We start from the raw sequence: 27,502 nt of genomic DNA, 5'->3' as shown, positions 1-27,502 counted from the left end.
ATGTTCTGGATTTAAGATCAGGTGGTTTTCTACATTTCCACAAATGTTCATTTCCCTGAATTAATTTTATTTTGCAGGTTTCCTCCTCTGGATCAATCTTCCTGTTTGTTTAACATACAGGCAGTGAGCACACCTACAAGTGCTAGTCAATGTTAAGGCTATGTAGATTTAAAAAAACCCTCTTATTTAAATTCCAGTTAGTTCACATACAGTGTATTAGTTTCAGGTGTACAATATAGTGATTCAGCAATCCCATATATCACCCAGTGCTCATCATAAGTGCTCTCCTTAATCCCCATCACCTGTGGAACACATTCTCTCCCCCCACCCCCCAAACCACCTCCCCCCCGTAACAGTTTGTTCTCTATATAAAGAGTCTGTTTCTTGGTTTGCCTCTCTTTTTCTCCCTTTGCTCATTTGTTTTGTTATTTTTTAAGATTTTATCTATTTATTTATTTATTTGAGAGAGAGCGTACAAGCAGGGGCAGAGGGAAAAGCAGACTCTCCTGCTGAGCAGGGAGCCTGATGCGGGGCTCGATCCTAGGACCCTGGGTTCACGACCTAAACCAAAGGCAGAAGCTTAACCAAATGAGTCACCCAGGTGTCCCATTTGCTTTGTTTCTTAAATCATACAGTGAAATCATACAGTATTTGTCGACTTATTTCACTTAGCATAAAAATCTCTAGCTCTACCTATGTTGTTGCAAATGGTAAGATTTCATTCTTTTTTATGCTTGAATACTATTCATTGTATATATACACATCTTCTTTATCCATTCATCAGTTGGCAGTGACGGGCTCTTTCCATAGTTTGGCTATTGTAAGTAATGCTGTTATAAACACTAGGGTGCGTGTATCCCTTTGTATTAGTATTTTTGTATCATTTGGCTAAATACCTAGTAGTACAATTGCTAGATCATAGGGTAGTTCTATTTTTAACTTTCTGAGGAACCTCCATACTGTTTTCCACAGTGGCTGCACCAGTTTGCATTCCCATCAACAGTGCAGGAGGGTTCCCCTTTCTCCACATCCTCGCCAAAACCGGTTGTTTCTTGTGTTGAGTTTAGCCATTTTGAGAGTCATGAGGTGCTATCTCATTGTAATTTTGATTTGTATTTCCCTGACAATAAATGATGTTGAGCATCTTTTCAATGTGTTTGTTGGCCATCTGGATTTCCTCTGGGAGAAACGTCTACTCATGTCTCGTGCCTATTTTTTAACTGGATTATTCATTATTTGTTGAGTTTTGTAAGTTCTTTATATATTTTGGACATTAACTCCTTATCAAATATGTCACTGGCAAGTATCTTCTCCCATTCAGTAAGTTGCCTTTTAGTTTTGATTGTCTCCTTTGCTATACAGATTTTATTTTGATGTAGTCCATAATTTATTTTTGCCTTTGTTTCTCTTGCCTCAGACCTACCTAGAAAAAAATAGCTATAGCCGATGTCAGAGAAATTACTGCCTGTGCTTTCTTCAAGGACTTTTATGGTTTCAGGTCTCACACTTAGGTCTTTCATCCATTTTGAATTTATTTTTGTGTATGGTGTAAGAAAGTAGTCCAATTTCATTCTTTTGCATGTGGCTGTCCAGTTTTCCCAACACCATTTGTTGAAAAAAATATCTTTTTCCCATAGGATATTCTTTCCTGCTTTGTCAAAGATTAACTGACCATATAATTATGGGATCATTTCTGGGTTTTCTATTGTTTTATTGACCAATGTGTCTATTTTTGTGCCAGTACCATACAGTTCTATTTCCTACAGTTTTGTAATACAACTTGAAGTCCAGAATTATGATGCCTCTAGCTTTGAGGGCTGTGTAGACTTAGCAGCAAGGTCCCTGCCCTCATGGAGCTTCCATTCTAGTGGGTATCAATTGTGGTATACCCATCATTATACCTGTGTTAAAGGTCAGACCAAACTCTTTTCCTAAGTACTACTACCTCCTAAGTGATTCTGAACAAAGACTCACCACACCACTTACAGGGTTTCTCCACTGTGTTATCTTGTGAAAACTGAGATATGTTCAATTATTGCTTAAATACCAACTAAACTAACACAAGTGTTTTCTCTCTTATGAGACTCAATGATGACAGGAATTCAGGGTTTTACAAAGCATCATTTTGAACATCTTTCTGATGATTCTTTGATGTTCTTACCACTCTTCTTACTTTCATAAAATGTATTGCCACCGTGAGTTTTGCGATGATGTGAAAGTTTTGATCGCCAACGGAAGCTCTGACCACACGTCTCACACTTGTAAGGTGTCTCCCCCGTGTGAACCCGCTGATGAGACTGCAGCTGTGAAGAGTGGCGGAAGACCTTGCCACACACATCACATTTGTATGGTTTCTCTTCACTGTGAACACTCTGATGAACCTTCAGACTTGAGGCCTGACTGAAGTGCTTACCACACTCCCCACACTTGTACGGTTTCTCTCCTGTGTGGACCCTCTGATGCATGTCAAGATTCAAGCTCCACTTGAAGCCCTTCCCACACTCCTCACATTTGTATGGCTTTTCCCCAGTGTGGACTTTCTGATGGGCTTGGAGGTGTGAACTGCGACCGAAACTCTTCCCACACTCTTCACATTTGAATGGTTTCTCTCCACTGTGAATTCTCTGATGGGCCAGAAGATTTGCGGCCTGCCTGAATACTTTCCCACACTCTTCACAATTAAATGGTTTCTCTCCTGTGTGGATTCTGCAATGAATTTTGAGATCTGCTCTACGATTGAATCCCTTCCCACACTCTTCACATTTGTGTGGTTTCTCACCAGTATGGATCAGCTGGTGAATCTGAAGTCGGGAACTCTGATTGAAGCCCTGTCCGCACTCCTCACACTTGTAAGGTTTCTCTACACTGTGGGTCTTTAGATGGGATTGAAGATATGCTCTCTGACTGAAGTCCTTCCCACACACCTCACATTTATAGGGTCTCTCTCCCGTGTGGACTACCAGATGAACTTGATAACGGGTTTTTGTACCAAAGTTCTTCCCACACTCATCACATTTGTATGGTTTCTCTCCTGTGTGGACTCTCTGATGTGCCTGAAGATTTGAACTCATAGTAAAGCCTTTACCACACACTTTGCATACATATGGTTTCTCTCCAGTATGGATTCTCTGATGGGCCCGAAAATGCGAAGGCTGAATGAAGCCCTTCCCACACTCCTCACACTTATAAGGTTTCTCTCGTGTGTGGCCCTTCTGGTGGATATGAAGATTTGAGCTACAAAAGAAACACTTCCCACACTCCTCACATTTGAACAGTTTTTCTCCTGTGTGGACCATACAATGACTATTAAGTGATGATCTACGTCGGAAATTCTTACCACATTTATCACATTTGAAGGGTTTCTCCCCAGTGTGGATTCTCTGATGTTCCTGAAGATGTGAAGCATGAATGAAGGCCCTTCCACATTGGTCACAGTTATAAGGTTTCTCTTCCATGTGCAATTTATAATGAACATTAAGTGCGGATCTACGACAGAAGCCATTCCCACACTTCTCACATTTGAACGGCTTCTCCACGGTGTGAACTTTCTGATGAGTTTGCAGACATGAGCTCTGGCTAAATTCCTTACCACACTCATCGCACTTGTAGCGTTTCTCCCCCAGATGAACTCTCTGGTGAATATGAAGTGCTGAACTATAACAGAAGCTTTTTCCACACTCACGACATATATGAGACTTCACTCCTGAGTGTGTTTGTTGAAGATCAAGGCTGGAGACATCATTGAAATATTTCTTCAGTTCACTAGACTGATCAGGTTTCTGGCCTGTGTGAGTTACAGACTGTCCTGCCCCAACCTGTCTGGGTGAATCACCTTGTTTAGGGAGCTGAGAACTCTTTATCATGGAGCCCTGACACCTGGTTAAGTCACTTGCAATCTGTTGCCAGATCTGCCAGCAGGAAAGCTCTTCAGACGGTTCTGCTTCTAAAACAGTCTTCATCTTACTTTGGATCTTTCCTCCTGTAGAGACAGAATGCAAAGATGTGGACAACTGAAGACTCTGTTCAGTGTTTTCAAGATTTCATATTTAGGTGAGAGCATAAGACTCTAATGAATCCAGAGAATATTCAGTTGGTCTTTTCCACTGTGTATCTTATTCTCTGGTTTATGTGTATATGAAATCCAAGAGGGGGTCCTGTGGGCTTCTATCCACTATGCAAGTACACACCAAGTCTCCTTTTTTTTTTAAACAGATATTATTTATTTATTAGAGAGAGAGAGAAAACAAGCAGGGAGGAGGGGCAGAGGGAGAGGGAGCACCAGGCAGGGGACCCAATGTGGGGCTCAATCCCAGGGCCCTGGGATCATGACCTGAACCAAAGGGAGATGCTTAATGACTGAGCCATCCAGCAGCCCCCACACCAAGTCTTCTAAGAGAGGTACAAGTGAGCTGTCAAAGACTTAATTCAAAAATTGATAATATGATTCAAACTGTTAACCTATGGCCATTTCCACTGAATCTGAAAATCAGTGTAGAATCTTGAATAGTAAATTATGTAGTTAATAAATAATGGAAACAAAAACATTATATAATAAAATATAAATCAACTAGAACTTCAGGAAAAGCAGTAACCATCAAATGTGGGGTTCATGTTATATATCCTAATATCAAATACCTTGAAATACTTACATTTATATATGCAAAGTATTCCTGGAAATTCTGCACATGTTTACCTGATCTTTCTGTTTTGACAGATATTAAATGAGTCGGCCACTATTATACATTTTTGACCACTTCTAATAATTTAAGTTCAGAGATGTGTTTTCTAAAAGGTTTATCTCATTGGTATTCCCAAGTCTCTATATTTATACAAAAGTTATCTGAACACCAGAGATTGTTTTTTCAATAACCTTTTCAATTAGCTTAAGAACTCAACAATAAGGAAAAAAAGAATGTGGTTAAAAAAGGAACCGAAGACCTTAATATACACCTTGCCGAAGAACATATACAGATGGGCCAATAAAAATATTGATTGTTAGGCCAATAAGTCAACAAATGTTGACTTATTGGGCCAATAAAAATACAGATATTCCATATCTTATGTAATCAGAGAAATGCAAATCCAAACACCGAGATACCCTACACACATACTAGAATGGCCAAAATCCAGAACACCAACACTATCAAATGCCACCAAGATGTGGAGCAACAGCAATTCTCGTTCTTTACTGGTAGGAATGCAAAAGGGTATACAGCCACTTTGGAAGAGTTTGGTTGTTTCTTTCTTTTCTTTTTTTTTTTTTTTAGATTTTTATTTATCTGAAAGACAGAGAAAGAGAGAGTGAACACGAGCAGGGGGAGGGGCAGAGGGAGAAGCAGACTCCCTGCTGAGCAGGGCGCCCAATGCTGGGCTCAATCCCAGGACTCCAGGATCACGACCTGAGCCAAAGGCAGACACTTAACCAACTGAACCACACCAAGTGCCCTGAGTTTGGTGGTTTCTTACAAAACTAAACATGCTCTTACCATACTCTCCTACTATTGCACAATTTGGAATAACCAAAAGGAACTGAAGTTTTAAGCCCATACAGAAAACTACACACAGATTTTTATAGCAGGTTTATTCATAAGGACAAAACTTGGAAGGAAGCAAGATGTCCTCCAGTAGGTGAATAGATAAATATTAGCTGCGGTACACCCATACAATGGGATATTATTTGGTGCTAAAAAGAAATGATCTATTAAAAAGATATGGAGAAAATGTAAATGCATATTACTCAGTGAAAGAAGCCAAACTGAAAAGTATAATTCCTACATTACAACATTCTTGAAAAGGCAAAAGTAGAGACAGAGTAAAAAGATCAGCAGTTGCTCAGGGTCAGAGGGGAGGGGTGAGGAGGTGGAGAACAGGATCTTCAGGGCACTGTGACTACTCTGTGTGATAAGAGTGGATACCTGGCTTTATCCACTTGTCCACATCCATAAAATGTACAACACCAAGACTACCCTAATGTAAAGTACAGACTCAGCGATACCAACGTGTCAATACAGAGTCATCAATGTTATCTGGCAGGGGATATGGATGTAAGATGCTGTGGGTGCATAGGGACAGGAGTTATATGGGAGATTTCTGTCCCTTCCTCTCAATTTTGCTATGAACCTAAAACTGCTCTAAAAAAATAGTCTTTGAAAGCACTACTGAATAAAATGTTTACAAAAGAGAAATTCAGACCACCTGAGTGGCTCAGTCAGCTAAGCATCTGTCTTCGGCTCAGGTCACGATCCCAAGGTCCTGGGATCAAGCCCCACGTCAGGTTCACTGCTCAACAGGAAGCCTGCTCTCCCTCCACCTGCTACTCCCCTTGCTTGTGCACTCTTGCGCTCTCTCTCCCTCTCTCTGTCAAACAAATTTTTAAAAATCTTTGAAAAAAGAGAGGAGGGGCACCTGGGTGGCTCAGTGAGCTAAGCCTCTGCCTTCGGCTCAGGTCATGATCTCAGGGTCCTGGGATCAAGTCCCGCGTCGGGCTCTCTGCTCAGCGGGGAGGCTGCTTCCCCGTCTCTCTCTGCCTGCCTCTCTGCCTACTTGTGCTCCCCGCGTCAAATAAATAAATAATCTTTAAAAAAAAAAAAAGGGAGGAATTCACTCCCCTACCTGTATGAATAGTCAATTAAAAGCTGCCTCCTCTTTCAATGCAGTAGACATGTGGTAAACAGCTTCTATATAACTATACAAGCCTCGGATCACTTTATTGGAAAGTTACTTCAGTGTCGAGGTATCCAATGTCTAGAATGACTTGCGGGTTTGGGAGCAAATACCTCAAGCACACGGACTAAAACACAGCATAAAGCAGAGAGCAGAACTTAGTTTCTATAGGCAAGTTTCCTTCATGAGGACAAAAGGGAAAGAAAGCTGAACAGAAAACATACATGGCTCTAAAACCTGACAGAAATACAGATTTCTAGGGAAAAATGTGAAAACAAAAGAAATTGAGCCTGGGAGAAGGAAAAGATACGATCACAGCATGAACTCTGAAAGCCAGTCCTGGAGTGGGGAGTTCAATCCTGCCAGGATCTCTTCCCAGATAGACACGTGGATCATTCCTCATGATTTTTAGGTCTCTGCTCAAAGTGAGCCCAGCAACGAGGCCCTTTACCGCCCACTGTAAAATAATTGATCCCTAACGCAGTTCACCTCCAGGGACTCCCAGCCCTCCCTGTTTATGCTCCACGCAGCACCTTGCACCATGTGACCCGCTAAGTCATCTGCTGTTCACCACGTCTTTCCCACCATGATGCAGCGTCAAGGGGGAAATCATGTTACACCTTGTAGGCTGAACATATTTTACACTTTCCTACTTTATAACCAATGTCCAGAATCATGCCCGGAACATGGTGCATAGTCAACAAGTCCATGTTGAATGACTCAATGAATCCCAGTTTGACCATTCTGGTGAGAGTTGAAGCCAAGTCCTAGAGGGAAAACATCTTTTCCAAGTAAGTTATTTGAAACAGAAAAGGGACAGAACACTGTGGTCTTGCTGAGAAGCTGAAAAGCTGTACAGGGGACATCAAGAGCCAGAGGTACATGAAGCAGGATGCTAATAAGAAAATCAAAGACGGGGGTGCCAGGGTGGCTCAGTCAGTTGCGTATCTGCCTTCAGCTCAGGTCATGATCTCAGTGTCCTAGGACTGGCCCCATATCAGGCTCTCTGCTCAGCAGGAGTCTGCTTCTTCCTCTCTGTGCTCACTCTCTCATGTAAAAAAAAAAAGAGAGAGAGAGATGGAAAAAGAAAGGTGGCAAGAATTCCTGGGGCGAAAAGGAAGGAGGGTCCATTGCTGGTTCCTTCTGAAGCTTTAGGAGGGTCTGTCTGATGGAAGAATGTAGAAAAACAGTGCATATATGAATGTGTGGATAAAACAGCCCATCACAATAATTTTTCAAACTAAAAAACTCCAGGATGCCTGGGTGGCTCAGTCCATTGAGCAGCTGCCTTGGGCTCAGGTCACGGTTGGGCTCCTTGCTCAGTGGGGAGCCTGATTCTCCCTCTGCCTGCGGCTCCCCCTGCTTGTACACGTTCTCTCTCTCTCTCTCTCTCTGGCAAACAAATAAAATCATTTAAAAAAACAAACAAACAAATTTAAAAAACTCCAATACGCCAGTAAGCTGGAAAGATTTAGAAGCTTATAATAAGCTTTCAGAAAAAAGAGCCAGGACAGAAACTATCAAAGCATCACAGCCAATAGGACAGGGGGTCATTACATAAAATGCCTATGAAAGTCACAGGTATGAACTGACATGTGAAATGTTTGTTCTGAATACAATGAAAGATCCATTTCTCACTATGGCTCATGTTCCAAAAAACTTGAAAACTTTGGTTCTAGAAGTTTACCCAGGTTTTTTTTTTTTCTTAAAGATTGTATTTACTTATTTGACAGAGAGAGACAGTGAGAGAGGGAACACAAGCCAGGGAGTGGGAGAGGGAGAAGCAGGCCTTCGCCAAGCAGGGAGCCGGATGTGGGGCTCGATCCCAGGACCCTGGGATCATGACCTGAGCCAAAGGCAGACGCTTAACAACTGAGCCACCCAGGCGTCCCAACCCAGTTTTTAATTACATGAATTGTTCAAATGGAAAGGTAAGTTTCAAGAACAGAATCCTGGAAAAATATTACTTAGGTGAGTATGTACTTTTCTGGTAGGCAATGCAGTTCATGGTTTTATTTAATAAATCGCCCCTTAAAAGAGTAGATGTGTGGGGCTTCTGGGTGGCTCAGGCAGTCAAGCAGTTTCAGTTCAGGTCATGATCATAGGGTTGTGAGATCGAGCCCCACATCAGGTTCCGAGTTTGGCAGGGTGTCTGCTTGGGGATTCTCTCTCTTGCCCCCTCTCTGCCCCTCCTACCACTCACACACATGCTCTCTCAAATAAATAAATCCTGAAAAAAACAAAACAACAGTAGCTGTGTGAGGGGAACAGGGAGTATCTCTGAGGATGTGATAGCAAGTTTCCTGGTTCTCTCTAGGTTAGAATGTTCACCAGTTGCAAAACACCCCATCTTCATAAAAACTCAAGGAAAAACCGTATGACATCTATATTCTTTAACATTTGTTTAATGGCTACATTTGTAGAAAATAAAAGGCACGATATATGTTGAGCCAGATGTGCAGGCAGTATTTATATATGTGTCTCCCATTACTGTCACCTTAAATGTTCCCCCTCAAGGACAGGGAAGGGGAAACCGGCAGGTAGTTAACATGGGTGTGGGCCCGGAAAGAGGCAAATGGGCTGAGATGGCAAATCTTCAAGAGGAAGGCAGCTTACAGCTGACAGTGTCTGACACTATAGCAAACAGATCTTCCTCCTTCTATGGGGGGATCTGAGAATCAGAATCAGAATCCTCATCCCACAAGTATTCTTCCCAGAAAGGAAAATGCCCCCCAGTGGAAGATTTCAGGGAAGTTGTAGGCAAAGGGTGTCTACTCAGTATGGTCACAACCACAATGCTTGTAAGTTTCTCTGGGACATGGGTCAAGTGCACAGACCCAAACATACATTCATGCCAAGGGCACCCCAAGAAAGTGAGTGAAATAGAAAGTAACTAGACAGGCATTCAGTAGAAGACAAAAAGTGTTCTGCAACATCCTTCATTCACTCTGGTTTGCACGTGACGTACAGCTATCTTCCTGACCCACGGAGACATACGGGTCTCCCATCCATTGACACACTCACCAAGTCAACATGTACTTCCAGACACCTGCCACATATCCATAGAGTGCCTGTGCTCACCCACAGAAATCAGGTTCCTGAAGTTCTCCAGCATCACGTCTCCATACAGCTTCCTCTGGGCAGGGTCCAGCAGGGCCAGCTCCTCCTCCGTGAAGACCACTGCCACGTCCTTGAACGTCACCGTTTCCTACAACACCAAACACATGCACACTCAATCTTGTATCTGGTGGCCACTGGGAGCGGAGCCGCGCTGAGGAGGAGAGGATGGTGGAAAGCGGTTTCAGGATTTGAGGGACTCAAGTCCATCACAGGCTTCTAGGCCCTTCCCCTTGCCCTGCCAATGCCACACACTGACTTCCCTCAGCCTCACCAAAAAGTGTGGCAATGAAAATGCCCATATGTTTTTTTTTAATTATTTTTATTAACATATAATATATTATTTGCCCCAGGGATACAGGTCTATGAATCATCAGGCTTACACATTTCACAGCACTCACCATAGCACATACCCTTCCCAATGCCCATCACCCAACCACCCTTTCCCTAACCACCCCAACCCCAGCAACCCTCAGTTTGTTTTGTGAGACTGAGTCTCTCATGGTTTGTCTCCCTCCTGATCCCATCTTGTTTCATTTTTTTCTTCCCTACTCCCAAACCCCCCACCCTGCCTCTCAAATTCCTCATATCAGAGAGATCATATAACTGTCTTTCTCTGATTGACTTATTTCACTCAGCGTAATACCCTCTAGTTCCATCCACATCGTTGCAAATGGCAAGATTTCAAGTTTTGATGGCTGCATAGTATTCCATTGTATATATATACCACATCTTCTTTATCTATTCATCTGTTGATGAATGTCCATATATTTTTGTGTCTTCATGCAGTCTACTTATAAGTAACCACCAAGAGCTCCGAATACACATCCTGGACAACCCATGTTTTGTTTTGTGGTGCCCACTGCCAACCGTCCCAGAAGTATTTTGCAATTTAGCCCAAACATACTTGATTGTACCTACCTTCTTCCTCTCTCACATATGAACCCTGTCCCTTTGCTCTAACATGTGTCAAACTCACAAGCTTTAGGTAACCCTGTAGGACAGCGGTGTGGTTGGCCCTATGTAACATTCGGCACCATGTTCTAGAAACGAAGGCTTCAGTGTGATTCCCAAGGGTGTGTGCTTTACTCTGGACAATTCTGTCTGTGTGCCTGAGCTTCTTCTCCATATGTGGTCCTTCTATGACGGAGCTCTTTCCAAGGATTAAACAAGGGAATACCTATAGTCTTTGGAACAGTGTGGGGCACAGAGTTAAGTGCCTAAAAAACATCTGATATCATTAGTACTATTTCTTCGTGTTGCCAGCATGAGTAATATTTTCATCGCAGTGTGTGGCCGCGTTATCCCAGAGAACAGATCCTCTATCCTTACCTGTTCTGCATAAATGGTATTTAGTTTTACGTATTTTTCTCATTATAATCCATCCCACAAAGAACATATATTATGTAGCTTTGTTCCCCCACCTGCTGACTTGAAAATAATTGCAAGAGAAAATTAAAAGGTCAAAAATATGCACATTCAAAATTATGATCATATGATGGTAGATTTTCTTCCCAATCTTTTTCCTACTTCCCTAATCTTTCAAGAGAATACGACAACCCGGGTTCTCCATACGATGGTCAAGAGCAGGTTATATAATCTTCTATGGTTTTGGCAATCTGATTTGGAAGAACAATCTGTATTAGTATTCCTTCTTATTTGACTGTAAATCAATAGAACTACCTTTTCAGGGGAGCCTGGGTGGCTCAATCGGTTAAGCGTCTGCCTTGGGCTCAGGTCATGATCTCAGAATTATGGGATCAAGTCTCGCATTGGGCTCCCTGCTCAGCAGGGAGTCTGCTTCTCCCCTTCCCTCCCTTCCCACCCCCACCCTTGCTCTCTCTCAAATAAAAAATCTTAAAGAAAAAAAAAAACTACCCTTTTCAGATGTTTATTCGTATTTCTCATTTTTAACGTGGCTGTGCATGTCCTTCTTTGTATGTCATTGTGTTTTTTCCCTTAACCATATGCATAAGTTGCCCATTAAGGGCTTTGTCTCTTTTTTGGCATCGCTGTGGTAAATATTTTTGCCCCAGGTTTTTGTTCCTGGTAATTCCACATAAGGTGTCTTTTGCCAGAGAGGAATTCAAAGATTTTTTTTTTTTTTTAAGATTTTATTTATTTATTTGACAGAGATCACAAGTAGGCAGAGAGGCAGGCAGAGAGAGAGGGGGAAGCAGACTCCCCTCTGAGCAGAGAGCCTGACGTGGGGCTCGATCCCAGGACCCTGGGATCATGACCTGAGCCAAAGGGAGAGGCTTTTTAACCCACTGAGCCACCCAGGTGCCCTGGAATTTAAAGATTTTTATACAGCGCCTATGCTAACTGCTGTCTTTGTGTCTGTAGCTTTGAGCAGGTCAGTGAAGGAAAGCGACCACAGGAAGAGAGACACCCTGAGACAGGGGTCAGGGAGCAGCACCACCTGTGGAAATCATCTCTCAGAAGAGCGCTCCAGGGATGCCCGGGTGGCTCAGTTAAGCTGCCTTCGGCTCAGGTCATGATCCCAGGGTCCTGGGATCGAGTCCCCACTGGGCTCCTCACTCAGCGGGGAGCCAGTTTCTCCCTCTGCCTGCTGCATCCCCTGCTTGTGCCCTCGCTCTCTCGCTGACAAATAAATAAAATCTTTATTAAAAAAAAAAAAAAAGGAAGAAGAAGAAGAAAAAGGAGAGGAGCGTTCCAGACACGCTACAGGGCTGAGGGCCCGAAATGAACTCTCTCTGTCTTCCTGTCTCTCTCTTTCACTTGAGTGGGATGCCTCACGGTCCTGCCCTGGGCTTGTTGTGTGAATCTGAGTGTGTATCTCATATTCACATGCTTAAGAGGAAGGTAAGACCGGGGCGCCTGGGTGGCTCAGTGGTTTAAGCCTCTGCCTTCGGCTCAGGTCATGATCCCAGGGTCCTGGGATCGAGCCCCGCATCGGGCTCTCTGCTCAGCAGGGAGCCTGCTTCCTCCCTTCTCTCTCTGCCTGCCTCTCTGCCTACTTGTGATCTGTCAAATAAATAAATAAAAAATCTTTAAAAAAAAAAAAAAAGAAGGAGAAGACCGACACCGCGTTCCTTGGCTGCTCGGAGGGGCCAAGCACAGAGTGCAAGTCACTGGCCGATACTAGGACCAAGGCACGGGGAAGACGGAGTCCAGCTCTCCCTGTGTGCAAACCTCCCGCGGTATCTATGTGAAGCAGCACTTCCAGCCTGCTCTGCTCTGGCTGCAGCGGGATATTCCACCTAAAATATAGCCCACGTGGCATGTATCAAATGTGAGGACAAAGAGGTGGCGGAATGTTTTCAGAGTTGACGTGAGGGGACAAGGTTTTATGCAGAAAGAGACCGCAGTGTTGCTTAAGACAGTAAAATCCCTAAACCATGGACATGTCTCTGAATGGGAAGGAGCTAAAGATAGAAAGGTACATCGATTCGTTGGGAATGGGATACAACCATAAAACATGAGCATGACATAACATGAAAGGGGAAAAAAAAATCAGAACTTAAAATTAGGGGTATGTTATGAATACAAATTCAGTTATGAACGCCCACAAGGATAAAAGTAGGAGAAAATTAAAACAGCTCATCTGTTAGTCAGGAAGTAATGAAGTGGAAGAACTGTCCATTTCTAGTCATTTTTTCACTCCGTAAAATAAGTAAGAATACAGCAAAACCCAAAAATACATATGAAGTAAATTCAAAAGGCACAAAGTAAGACCCTGATGGAAAATAGGTCCTCAAAGGCCTTTTGCTCTGCTCGAATCATCTCTAGAAAAATGTGTGATGAGCTCAGTAATGAGATGGAATTTGGAAAGTGAGAAAGGAAGCCCTACTCACCCTGACCATGGTCATGTGTCCTCCTACTTCTGGGCGCGTGCAGAGTCCTGCGTTGCACAGATCCCAGGAAGACAGAGCTGCACCTTGCGGGGTGCCTAGGAAGGCAGGAAAAAGGCATTAAACGTAGCCCAGGATGGTGCTCATCTACAGGGATGATGGTTGTGAGTCCATACTCGAATGTTCACAGCACCATTATTCATTAATAACCCTCGAGCTGGAAACCACCGAAACGCAGACCTATGACCTATGCAGGAATGAACAAATTGTGGCAAATCCATACAATGGAATAGTAGTGGCCAATTAAAAGGAAGGGGTACTGATCACACTACAGCATGGATGAACCTTGTGAACACTGCTGAAAGTGAAAGACGCCAGTCACAAAAGGTCAGATACCGTAGGATTCTCTTTATATATAAAATGTCCAGAAGAGGGAAATCTATGGATACAAAAGCAGGTTAGTGGTTGCCAGGGTAACCGGGGTCAAAATGGGGGGTTAACGAAAAATGGGCACAAGGAATCCAACTGGGGAAACAAAAATGGTCGAAACTGAATTATAGCAATGGCTGCACCCCTCAGGAGAGTTACTAAACATCACTGATTCAAGGGGTTTGCCTAGGTGGCTCAGTCGGTTAAGTGCTTGCCTTCGGCTCAGGTCATGATCCCAGGGTCCCGGGATCGAGTCCCACATCCAGCTCCCTGCCCCATGGGGAGTCTACTTCTCCCTCCCTCTCTTCCCCACCAGCTGCTCGCTCGCTCTCTCACTCAAATAAATAAAACCCCCCTCTCTCAAATAAATAAATATATTTTTAAAAATCATTTACTCAGGGGCGCCTGGGTGGCTCAGTGGGTTAAAGCCTCTGCCTTCGGCTCAGGTCATGATCCCTGCTCAGCAGGGAGCCTGCTTCCTCCTCTCTCTCTGCCTGCCTCTCTGCCTACTTGTGATCTCTCTCTCTGTCCAATAAATAAATAAATAAAAATATTTTTTTAAAAAATCACTGATTCATGCAACTAAAATGAGTGAATTCTAGGATATGTACAATATACCCCAAGTATATTGGTAAAAATAAATGTTTGTTCATCTACATGTCATTTAAATTAGCAAAACTTTGAATAAATGAGTGAGTAAGTAGGGGGGAAGGGAAAGCTTGTCCTCACAGCAGAATGTCCACTAACAAGTGTATCTTCGCATAAGAAGGCTTCATTAATTGAACAGTAACTTTACAATGGAGAAACCTAATAGAAATCACCTTAGCTAGTCAACAAAGCTGAGTTCAGCCAAACCTAGACAAACCCAACAGCCTTTGGCTCCTGTTATGTTGCAATGACAAGGATGCCTCAACGCTTCTGCGGAATCCCTGCCAACGACGCATGACAGGACCTGAACATGTACACGTCAGACAAACCCCAAATGAAGGACTTTCTCCAAAATGACTTCCCTCTATACTCTTTAAAAGCATCAAGAACCGGCACCTGGGTGGCTCAGTCAGTCGGGTGTCCAACTGCTGATTTTGGCTCCGGTCATGATCTCAAGGGTCATGGGACTGAGTCCCTTGCTGGGCTCTACATTGAGTGCGGAGTCTGTTCGAGATTCTCTCTCTCTCTCTCTCTCCCTCTGCCCCTTCCCCCACTTGCACTCTCCCCCTCTCTAAGAAATAAAATCTACAAAATAAATAAATAAATACAAATAAAAGCATCAAGAACAGGGGCACCTATGTCAGTAAGTACAGCAGGTGACTCTTGATCCTGGGGTCATGAGTTCAGGCCCCACACTGGGCATAGAGCTTACCCAGAAAAAAAAGTAAAACAAAACAAAAAAAAAAGCATCAATGAAGAAGGCTATGGAATGCATTCCACATTAAGGGACATAAAGATGATAAAAGTTTTGTAAAATGTTTATAAACAAATACACAGCTTAAGGCAATGCATAAAATTGGACTTTGAACTGAGACGGGTTAGGGGAAACTGGTTATAAGGCCTTTAAATGAAAAAACAGAACAAAATTAACTACAAGACTATGGATTACATAAACAAGATGCTATATAATGTTTTCCACGATTATCTAATAGGTAACATTATTAAATACTATTAGTAATAACTTACTAGGTATCTAATATTTAATAGATAACACTATTATGTAGCATAATATCTAATATTACTGATTAAGTGGTGCTAGAATTCTATAATCAGCTTCTCCTAAATCCCTCTTCCCAAGATACCTCCTGATATCCGTATGTGGGGCTTCCTTCCCTCAGAAAGCTAGAATAAGGGGCGCCTGGGTGGTTCAGTGGGTTAATAAGCCTCTGCTTTCGGCTCAGGTCACCATCTCAGGGTCCTGGGATAGAGCCCTGCACTGGGCTCTCTGATCAGCGGGGAGCCTGCTTCCCCCTCTCTCTGCCTACTTGTGATCTCTGTCTGTCAAATAAATAAAATCTTAAAAAAAAAAAAAAGAAAAAGAAAAAGAAATCTAGAATAAGCTGTCATTGAATTCCAGGTATATTCCTGCTGTCATGTGGCTGACGGAGCCACAAAACAGGCAAAATGTAAACAATTGGGGAATCTGTGTAAAGAGTATATGAGAAATCCTTACACTATTTTTGCAACTTTTCAATGGAAAAATTTGAATTATATAAAAACAAAGTCTTAAAATATCAGGAAACAGCCATAGGAATAACAAGAATAATAGGAATAATAAAGAGGATTAGAAAATCATATGGAAACTCATTAGTTTATTCTTTCTTGGTAGTGTTTAAAAACTTCCATGGTTAGGGGCTCCTGGCTGGCTCAGTTGATAGAGCATGTAACTCTTCATCTTGGGGTTGCAAGTTTGAGCCCCACACTGGGTAGAGATTACTTAGAAATAAAATCTTAAGGGATGCCTGGGTGGCTCGGTCAGTTAAGTGGCAGACGCTTGATTTCAGCTCTGGTCAAGATCTCAGGGTCCTGGGATCAAGCCCTGCATAAGGCTTCATGCTCAGCAGTGCATCTGCTTAAAATTCTCTCCTTCTCCCTCTGCTCCATCCCCTGCATGAGGATCGCGCTCATGCACACACTCTCTCTCAAATAAATAAATAATAAATCTTTTTTTTTTAAATAAAGAGGGTGGGGGAATGGGGTAGCCGGATGATGGGTATCAAGGAGGGCACATGTTGGGATGAGCACTGGCTGTTATACGCAGCTAATGAATTGCTGAACACTACAACAGAAACTTGTGATGTACTATTTGCTGGCTAACTGAACATAATAAAAAAAATAAGTTTAGAAAAGAAATTATAATAAAAAGGTAATAAAGAATAAAATAAGATCTTAAAAAAGTTTTCCATCATTAAAATACGCCAGGGGAAAAACACAAAGAAATATGTGATAATTTCGTAAAAGGCTTATAAACAAACATACAAATACATACAAAGAACCACCAAACAGAAATACATTAAAAGCTTCACAGTTGCTATCTTTACATTGTGGTTTAATGGGTCATTTAAAAAATTTTTTCCCTCATATTGCTGTACTTTCTGAATTTCCCATCATGGTTCTATAAGCATAAAACATATTATTAGTAATAAGTAAAACAAAAGAGTTGACAATGTTTGAAAAAACTCAGAAAAGTCATAGCCCATTAGCCTTTTCAGATCATCCAGAATCAAGTGCTAACTACCTGGGGTCTGACTCCTGCTACTTCCTGTGGCTTAAGGAGAACATATCCAAGAGATTAGAACTCAAGTTCTGGACTCAGACTGCCTTCATCCCAACCCCAGCTCAGCTTCTTTACTAGGTGGAGATTATGGGCAAATCATTTATGCTCTGTGGGTCTCAATCTCATTTTTAGAACAGAACAGAAAAAGAAAGCAGAATTCCTTCACATAGCTATGGTGTGGCACAATGTATTTATTTGTATAAAACCATCATTGGTGAGGTCAGCAATTAAAAAAAAATAAAAATTATCAATGCCCCTGCCCGATTACACATCCCAAACGTTATCCGACTGATGAGAACATTGTTATAAAAGAAAAATGCCAAATCCCACTCACGCGGAACCTTGCTGTCAGTAGCCGAGGAGTCCCTCCTCCCACCTCTGTGCAGCCCTTTGTGAGAAATCAGGCTAGGGAAAGAAAAGAATGTCATGAAATGCCATGATCATGCCGCCATTCTCAGTAAAAGTTAAAACCTCCACTCCCCTCCATGCAATCTGGAAGCGACCCTTGTCACCAACTAGACCCCAAGACCTGACGTTTAATGCCCACCTGCTTGCACTCATTAACCTTTAACCTTTGTCTTGCATTTTTCCTTAAGCTCTTCTTTCTAGCCTATCTCTTACCTCAGGCATGCTAAACTCAAAATCACGCCTCAAGTGATGACAACTGCCAAGACCTGCCACAGGCCCAGACCACCCAGACCTTTTGAGCCCGACTCATACTTGCGTGGAAGGACCATGGAGTGACTTTGGGAGCCGGTGGCGGGGGAGGGGGGGGAAACGACTCAGCCTAACTTACATAACATACAGTGTATGTGTAGGCATGTTTCCTTAAGGTGTATCCTTGACCTTGTGCCCACCTCTACACAGGATGACAAAACTTCCCTATCTAAATATCCCTCCTAACCCTAAACGAAAGGAACCCATTCACCCTCTTCTGTGGGAGTCACAGCTTTGGAAGCCATTCCCCCGTGATCTCCTTATTTGCTGCAAGTAAGCTTTCTTTGTGCAATGATTCAACCTGGTACAGTTTCCGACTCACCAAGGAGCAAACTCACGTTGGTTCTGTTACACCCTCACCTTCCTAAAAGAGAGATCATAAGGAGTCTGGGGTTATGGAGCATCACCCAGGAATCAGAGAACAGTAAAGGTTCTGCAAGTGGAATAAGTGACCCTGACCCAGGGAACTGACTGCTCCTTGGGAAATTAATGCTAAGAAAGGTCACCATCCACGGGTGCCAGAAATAGTTTTGAGATTTTTATTTCTATCACTAGCTGGCACACAGGAGTGCAGGAGCACCTGGCTCTGGGATTCCCAAACAGACCAGACTCCACCTCTGGCCCCTGAAAAATCCACAGGCAGAGAAAAGAGTGGTGGTGAATTAAGAAAGGAATTTATTTCAGCGAGGCCAACACCAAAAAGACTGCAGACAAACAGCTCAAAGACTGTCTTCAAAGTACAGAAAACACTTCCAGGTTTATACAAGGAAAATGCGGGGCGATGGCAAGTGGGCAGTGAAGGTCAAATGATCACTGTCTCAATCACGGGTAGGGCCTTGCTAGCTCAGAGCCGTCCTTATTGCGTGAGCGGGTAGTTCTGGTTCCCACGAAGGGATGCTTTGCCCTCAGGGTCTTCCACCCGAGCCGAGACAAGCTGGAAAGAAGCCAACTAGAAAGTTTGAGGTCAAAATGGAGGCAGCTTTCACCACCTCTTTCAATTCCCCAACACCAGGAAGCAGAAGCACCCGCGGGTTGTAGGGAGGCCGACACCGGGCGAGCTGAGACGCGCAGAAACTCTCAAACCAGGAGATAGGTGACCCCACCCCACCCCAGGACTGGCAAACCACGGTGAAGGCAGAGTCTCCCCCAAAGATGCACACCCCTGCCATCCCCTCTCCATACCTGTATACTCTGCCCAGGCTTCTTTCCCCGTAAACCGCCGGGTCGCTGCAGGTCCCCAGCAGACCCAGGAAGTTTGGAAGCGCCGGAGAGGCGGAACTGACGCACCTCTCCCAAAGAAAATTCAGTAGCAACCTCACACTCACCCAACGGAAGTGCCGGCGAGACCACGGAGCCCTGAACTACACTTCCCAGAATGCAGCACGAGATCCGCCTTCCTGAGCGGAAGTGCACGGTACGACACAGAGCGTCTGGATTGCACGTCCCAGATTGCATCAGATCTACCTCCCGGAGCGGAAGTTCATGCCACCACACAGGGCGACTGGACTACACTTCCCAGAATGCTGAAGGCAAAACATTCTTAGTCTGACGCTCCAAAACAAGTCTTCGAGCTATTGGGAGCTCCCTGTCTATACTTCCCCCAAATGCCAGAAAGGGAGGAATCACATAGTCTCGATTTCTTGAGTGGTCATACGGGTTTCTACATTAAGAGTCTGCGTTACCTCTGCCTGAGTCCTGTGCGAAATTATTCCATGGATACAACTTTCTGAATTCGAAATGCCTCCCAATTGTGACAGGAGCGTTGTTGGAAAGGGAAAGGGTAAGGAGATACCAATCTTCAAGAAATTAAAGGGAAATGATTGCTTAGGCGACACTAGCTGATTGAAGGGAGGATGATGTTTAGTATAATCTGATGATATGAGGCTAAAACATAGTTTAAAAGAATGGGTGGGGTAGAATTTGGGAGAGGCAGTGAAGAGCGAGGAAGTTACGCGTCCCTACTCCAGACACTGATGTGCCACAAGTTTAGTGGGAAAAACAACATAAGAGGGCCAAAGTGGAAGCTTGTCCTCATGGAAAATCGCTCTTCCCTCACTTAAACTTTTCATTAAAATTATCCCCACTTCGGAGGTGAAAACGTCAAGTTTCAGTGAAGTTACAAAATTGTCCACTATCTCGAAGCAAGCGGAACAGCTGCAGAGCTTGACATCGGGGTTACTTTGATTCCCAAAGCCTATGATTTATTTAATGCCAAAGCACTGAGGAGGATTCTGTAGGTGAGGGAGTATATTCTAGTATTAAGAGTCTTTTCCTTTTTTCTGGTTAAAATATCTTTATTATAGTTAACAATTTTAAAAGATGCATGCTACTGAAAACTAAAAGTAGTATGAGGGAAATAAGGGGAAAAATGCACCTAGAATCCTTCTCCCTGAAGAAAAAAATTAATCTCTACATAAACTTACATATACCTATCAACATACATATTCGACTTTTAAAAATGAAGTCTCGTGTTCTCTTTCCATTTTTCTAAACTCAGTATAACATAAACATTTTCTAGTATCAGTCACTGAAAATCTAACTCCTTCCAAATGATGGCCATATGAGGTTGCATTGAGTGGATTGAGAATGAAAAACAAAACAGTCCCTGACATCTGGTGAAACAGTATTACGTACTGGACACTGATTTAGAGCATACACAGCATCTGGGAGGACAGTGTGCAGCCCCACAGTTTCCTGCCACCTAATTGCAGTATAATTGAGGCTTCAAATGTCATCTCACCATACGACGAAGCCAATTACTGCAGGATGATAGGGAAAATGGATAGTGGCAGAGCAGCTTACATGGCAGCCAAGACCTATTGCAGAACCTTCTCTTGTTCTGGGCCCAAAAAGTTTTCAGGTCATTCATAAAAGGCAAAGTGGTACACCCCAATTAGGACTATATTACCTCTAAAATCTAAAGAGGTCCACTAGATATTGTACCTCATTTTTGTGGGAAAATGCAACACATTCTTCACTTAGAAGGACAGTTCAACATACACCACTGAATGCCTGGAAATTTTACCTCAGGTGAAGGCTCCCTGAATATTTCCGGGATTTATTCCCACCTTCTTACCTGCAAGTCAATACAACTAAGGTAGTTCCTACCTCTTGCTCACCAGATCCAATCAGCACAATATCATCAATGTGCCAATTGAGAGCAGCAAGGATTCAGTCACTGCAAAAAAAAAAAAAAAGTCTGATTTTTCCTCTCAAGGCATAGTCACTCTGGTACAATAGCCATAGGTCCCTTTGGGGTACTCTGGAGAAAAGATTAACAGCCCACGCTTTTGCAGTACAGAAGTTTCCATCCTCAAGAGGACCTGGCCTCTCCTTCACCCAAAGGATTCTGGCTTTGTAAACTGGCCATGTCTCAGAATTGATTTAGGAACTGTGACTCTCTGTTTTGATGATTCAAGTTAGACTTCTGTTTACTTGACCTAAAACTCTGCCACCTGTGTAGATAAATAATAATTCAATAGACTTTCCATCTTTTTGTTCACTAAGGACACCAAGATCAACAAGGAAATGTGCATATATGTTTAAAAAACACATTGTAAGCCCTGAGGGGCGACTGTGGAAGCACCTGGAACATCCTCAGCATTCCTGTTCTTGGGCTATTGAACACAATGGCCGTGTGGGAGCAGGATCCCATGATCCTCAGGGGCAGGGTATAGGTTAGGAGCGATGAAAGAATGTAACCCTCAGTCCCCGCTTCCTGCACCTGGCGATTGCTAGCCCAAACATCCTGTTCCTCCTTTATCCCATGACTGACTCCCTGCGTGCCTACATGCTTAACGGCTTCAAGACAGTTGTCATCGCTTTGTACTCCTTTCCCATACTTCCAGGCATCTGTCCTTGCTTTTCTGGTTAACACAAAACAAAAGCTATGTGCAGAATTCAGCTGCTCCCGCTCTCCTTTGCAAAGCAGCCTGCATGGCCACTCAGATTGGTGTCTGAGAACTTGATTTCAAAGTGCAAGGAAAGTTCAAGAAGCCAGTGCATAATGACTTGAAACATTCAAGTCATTAATAGTTGAGCTGGAATTTGAAGCCATGTGCTCTTTTTTCCCCCCGCTTTCTCCAACATGGTTAGGAGCAAACCCCTTATACTCCTAGTGTGACTGGTATGTTCTGAGGTCTTCAATAGTTATTTCCTTAAGACTATCGAATGTGTATTTTATATGTTTGTTATGTCACACCATGGCAAGTGCCCTATTTTGCATTGGAAATAGAGTCATTAGTGCCTTTGAATCTAATAAGATTCAAGAACCAATTCTAGAAAACACAATTCAGAAAATTTATTCTAAACATTCTGTTTCTCTAGGGGTGCCTGGGTGGCTCAGTCAGCTAAGCAGCTGCGTTAGGCGTGGGTCATGATCCCAAGGTCCTGGGATCAAGCCCCATGCCAGGCTCTCTGCTCAGCAGGAAGCCTGCTTTTCTCTCTGCCTGCTGCTCTGCCTACAGAATACTTGTGTAGGTACTAGAAATGAGGTTGTAGGTCAATTTATTGAAGTGACCTTCAAGAATTGTTTCAATTTAGTGAAAAACTCTAATTAGAAAATAGTATGCACTGGGGGACCTGGGTGGCTCAGTGGGTTAAAGTCTCTGCCTTTGGTTCAGGTCATGATCCCAGGGTCCTGGGATCGAGCCCAGCATTGGGGGGGGGTCTCTGCTCAGCAGGGAGCCTGCTTCCTCCTCCTCTCTCTGCCTGCCTCTCTGCCTACTTGTGATCTCTGTCAAATAAATAAATAAAATATTTTTTAAAAGGGAAAGAAAATAGTATGCATTAGGTTCTTAGTTTGGAAAACTCTATACAACTCTTACTTGTATGCCTAGAGGTACTGAAGAATGCTCATCAAAATATTAATAGTGGTGAGTTCCTACTACTTCCCACTTTCTTCTTTTGAGTTTCCTCTATTGATGTGCTTCTTTTCAATGTCCAGGCATTATTCCTGTCAGTAAAAAAAAAAAGTATTTATACTTGAAACAAATCTTTCAAGAATTAAATAACTTGTGGTAAGACATAGCATATGTAATAAAATGTCAACCTCCAGATGAATAAGGCAGAGGTTCTGAGAACTTTAGAATCAGTCAGTGTGTCAAATAAACAGGAGATATTGTGGTACTGGACTCAGATCATTAAATGGATATCCTACCAATATGGTTAGATGTTAATGACTTGGGAAGCCTCTCCTTTTCAAACACAGAGAAAGGTTAATCACCTCAAACAATCCCCATCAAATGTAGGTAAGTTCAAAGCTCTGGAACTAGATACAAATCTAAGCATTTACTACTGATTGTGGTTGGGAGGCTAGGCCTCCCACTTTGGGAGACATGAACATGAACACAAGCCAGCCAGTCTCAGGTTGTCACTACCTGGGACCACCTTGAGGACCCCTGCAACCCAGGTTAGGTGTAAGCCCACCTGTAGTCTTTGCGGTTTTAGGAGTTAAGTACTTTTGGCTTAATCTGGTGAGATTTGTTACAAATAACTATTTTGGTGATGACTTACTAGTATTCGATGACATTTTAAAAGGAGAAAAAAATTATGGGCCATAGATTTCTGTATACCATGTATGGAGGAAAGTTAATACAGCAGTTCTGAGACAGGGATCCTTACTTAGGCCTGCTTGCAAGCCTGGATTTGGCTGGTGTCAGGGAACATGGATTTGGGAAGACTTAACTCCATTTCATTACTGGTAAGAGCCTCTCTCTTCTCACGTTCTCTCTCATTCTCTCTCTCTCTCTCTCTCTCTCTCTCATAAGTAAATAAAAATCTTTAGGGGTGCCTCGGTGGCTCAGTGGGTTAAGCCTCTGCCTTCGGCTCAGGTCATGATCCCAGGGTCCTGGGATCGAGCCTCGCATTGGGTTCTCTGCTCGGCAGGGAGCCTGCTTCCCCCTCTCTCTGCCTGCTGCTCTGCCTACTTGTGATCTCTATCAAATAAATAAATAAAATCTTTTTAAAAAATCTTTTAAAAAATGAATCTACTAGATATACTTTGTAAGTAAAGCCCTTCAGTCAATACACTTAAAATATCACCATGGTGTCCAAGAAGTGTGGAAAGGCATACAAAACTGCTCTTTCTTCTTAGAGGTTTGGCTACTATGTTACGATCTGTACCCACGCGTTTTTTCTTCAAATCATTTCTTTCAACCCCCACCATATAACCACGTTACTACTATCTCCAGTATTTGTTTCTGCTCCCTGGCTTATGCCTCAAGACGCATCTTGTGCATTAACTACAAAGACGGTTGATCATAATCATTACTTTATCGCTGTATTCAAAGCAAAAATTTGTTTTTGAATACTGCTTGAGTCCTATTCCAAATTTTGATCTTACCTGTCATATGATAATGTAAAGCAATCTTAATTAGGTGACTTTAACTGTAAGGGGCTCATACAAATAATTTTTCAAATACTATTGCACATAATTTACTAGTTTGATCAAACTGAGGTTGAGAAATAAAAACATAATAGAGGGGCGCCTGGGTGGCTTAGTCAGTTAAGTGTCCAACTCTTGAGTTTCAGCTCAGGTCATGATCTCAGGGTCATGGGATCAAGCTCTGCATTTGGCTCTGCGCTCTAGTGTGGAGTCTGCTGGAGATACTCCTTGCCAGAGAATATTACTGAGTATCAACTTCCACATTATGTATGGATATACACAAAACACACACATACACACAAAAGAGTTATGAATTTTATTATACTATGAAGGCTATGGTCTGATTTCACAAAGCCTGTATTATGTTCTTCTGATATTACATGTCCATTACTTTAATGGCCCCATGTTATTATGGGAACATAAGAAATTTAAACAAATTCTTATTGTGAACATGTTATTTCCATTTTAAAAACTGCGATATTATTGATGCGGTTTTCATCTTTTCATTGTTTGAATCTCATAATCATATGTTCCTAGTTTGATTTCCAGGTCACAGTTACATGTTCACATTCTGCTATATACTCCTTTTCAAAAGATATGTATTGTCACCAAGCAAGAATAACTTGTTAACTGTCATTTCTGTACCAGTAATTAATATATTTGATGAAACCACCAAATCCCCAATTTTTCTATTATTTCATGGGGATGAGGGAGAATATGGGAAGCTGACACGCTAAATGTCCTTCAAATTTGGCATAGCTTCTACCAGAGAAGTTTGATTTTTTTTAAATGCTACAATTAGAAGACAATCATATAAAAGATCACACAGAAATGCAGAAATTTTATTGCTTCTCGGTCTTTTGGCAGCAAAAGCTAAGATCAAATGTAGAAATGCAGAAATTTGAAAATGATGAACTCAAAATTAAGAAAATTTTATCATTACTGGGACGCCTGGGTGGCTCAGTTGGTTAAGCGGCTGCCTTTGGCTCAGGTCATGATCCCAGCGTCCTGGGATCGAGTCCCACATCGGGCTCCTTGCTCCGCGGGGAGCCTGCTTCTCCCTCTGCGGGGAGCCTGCTTCTCCCTCTACCTCTGCCTACCACTGTGTCTGCCTGTGCTCGCTCGCTCTCTCTAACAAATAAATAAATTAAAAAAATTTTTTATCATTACTAAATCAGACACTTCTAATGTTACTTTGAACCCTTGCCTTAACATTGTTGAGAAAGTCCAATTAAGCTACGTGCAATGGCCAGTTATTGCAAAGTTAAAATTGTTTCAGTCTGCAATGAGAAAAGCCACAAAAGAGTTGAAATTCTACTCTACAAACCGACGGAACAGGAGATCAAGACCCAGAAAATAGCCAACCACAGAATAGAGGCTAAGGGTATGCCAGGAGCCAAATACAATAGGATACTATCAAAATAATGCCGTGGAATGCAGTACTGTGCATTTCTGCATTTCAATTCCTATTTGTTTCTCCGAAAAAAAATTTTTTTAGCTGGTTTCCTTTTACAGATACAATTTTTTAAATATTGCATCTTCTCCCTTTATCACTACTCTCTGCCGTTTTCAGAACTATGTGTCTTGGTGTGGCCCTTCCTGGGCTGATTTTTGGAGTGTTCTCTGTGCCTCCGGATCTGGCTATGTTTCCTTCCCCCACAAAAAGGAAGTTTTCAGCTATTTCTTCATATACACTTTTTGCTCCCTTTTCTCTCTCTCCTTCTGGGATCCCTTCAAAGCAAATGTTATTATGCTTGATGGAGTCAGAGTTCCCTAATTATTTGGATAATTTTCCCCTCTCATTTGCCCAGCTTGATTACTTTTCATTACTCTGTCTTGCAGATCATTAATCATTCCTCTGTGTCATCTAGCCTATTCATGCCATCACGTGTTTTAATTTATTGTGTTCCTCATCTCTGATTGGGTCTTTTTCATCTCTGTGGTAGGGTCTCACTGATGTCTTCCACTCTTCTCAAGTTCAGTGAGTATCTTTATGAACATTACATTCTCTATCTGGCGTATTACTTACATCTGCTTTGGTCTTTTTCTGTGGTTTGGTCATTTTTCATTTGGGTGATATGCCAACTCTCCTCATTTTGTCTCCATTTCGGTGTCTTATTAAAGTGTTATGTCTCTTGGCCCTTGGAGGTAATGGCCTCATGAAGGAGTCTCCTGTTCCCTGGGAACTGTCGCTTCAGGGCATGTCTCCTAAGTGTGTTGCCTTTGCCTGCTGTTGTGTCCTGGCTGCCTTTTCCTTCAGTCTGGTCATCTGCGGAGGCTCCCTTTGCCTGTTGTGGGCAGTGTTTGGTCTTCAGCTAGCTGAGGCGCATCCTAATGTGGGTTGGTCTACATGTGAAATGAGACCTGCTGCCACTGCCACCTCTGGATGTGACATCCCATAAAACATGCAGATCGGGAGACGAGGTGTTAGTGGAATTTGCTCTACTCTCCCAGGGGAAGGGGCTTGCAGTGCCAGGACTGAAGCAAGTGTGCCTGGGAAAGGCAGATCCACTGGACCACAGTGGGCAGGGCTCGGTGTAAGCAAGTTAGGTAAGGAGTGTTGGCGCTGCTCCTTACCTAACCTGTAAGCAGATGGCCATGCGTTTCTGCTGGGGGGCCCAGGAGGGAAATGGGGCCTACTAGCTCCTTTGTTCCTGGAGGGGTGTCCCCATGATCTCTGCCTCTCCAGGCCATGCTCTGAGATGAATTAAGTCACTTTCTCTCCCATCTGCCCCTGACGTTTTCAAACTGCTGATTCCTGGCTGTATCTCCACTGGTTGGTTGCCATGGTCTCCTAGAGCCCGGCCCATAGAAACTGAAAATCCAGGCTTTAAGTCCCACTGGTTGTAAGAACTCATGGAATTTGGCCCCTCACACTTTCAAAGCCAAATGTTACGGGGATTTGTCTTCCCTGTGATAATGTGTTTTTTGCCTTCTCCCCACCTCTGGCTCTGTCCCCACCACAGATGGCCATAGTCTGTTCCACTCTCAAACTGCGTCTTTGCCCTGCCTACCTTCTTTGATATTGCCTCTTCTCTACCTTTAGCTGATGAGTTTGTTATGCCAGGCTTCAGGTCGATTTCTGGGTCACTTACACTGATGTGTTGTCTA

General features: G+C 42.9%; 1 protein-coding gene across 1 annotated transcript; it reads right to left on the bottom strand.

Annotated features, from left to right (window-relative positions):
• Positions 1–738: 738 nt before the first annotated feature.
• Positions 739–19,342, bottom strand: LOC308358261 (uncharacterized protein). The gene is made up of 4 exons (XM_080828412.1): positions 19,189–19,342; positions 13,599–13,693; positions 9,745–9,871; positions 739–3,979 (listed from the first exon to the last, which is right to left on the bottom strand). Exons 2-4 carry the CDS (start codon positions 13,611–13,613, stop codon positions 2,121–2,123), a joined length of 2,001 nt encoding a protein of 666 aa, XP_080684538.1. The 5' UTR covers positions 13,614–13,693; positions 19,189–19,342; the 3' UTR covers positions 739–2,120.
• Between the last annotated feature and the right edge of the window lie 8,160 nt (positions 19,343–27,502).

This window comes from Martes martes, assembly GCF_963455335.1.
Source record: "Martes martes genome assembly, chromosome: 17".
Taxonomy (NCBI): Eukaryota; Metazoa; Chordata; class Mammalia; order Carnivora; family Mustelidae; genus Martes; species Martes martes.
This window is presented reverse-complemented; position numbering and strand designations above follow the sequence as displayed.

What these genes read in the sequence shown, in the direction of transcription:
- LOC308358261 (XM_080828412.1), bottom strand. An exon ending in CAGGAACCTGATTTCTGTGG is followed by an intron (nt 3,980 to 9,744) that starts GTGAGCACAGGC and finishes CTGTCTCTACAG; the next exon opens with GAGGAAAGATCCAAAGTAAG.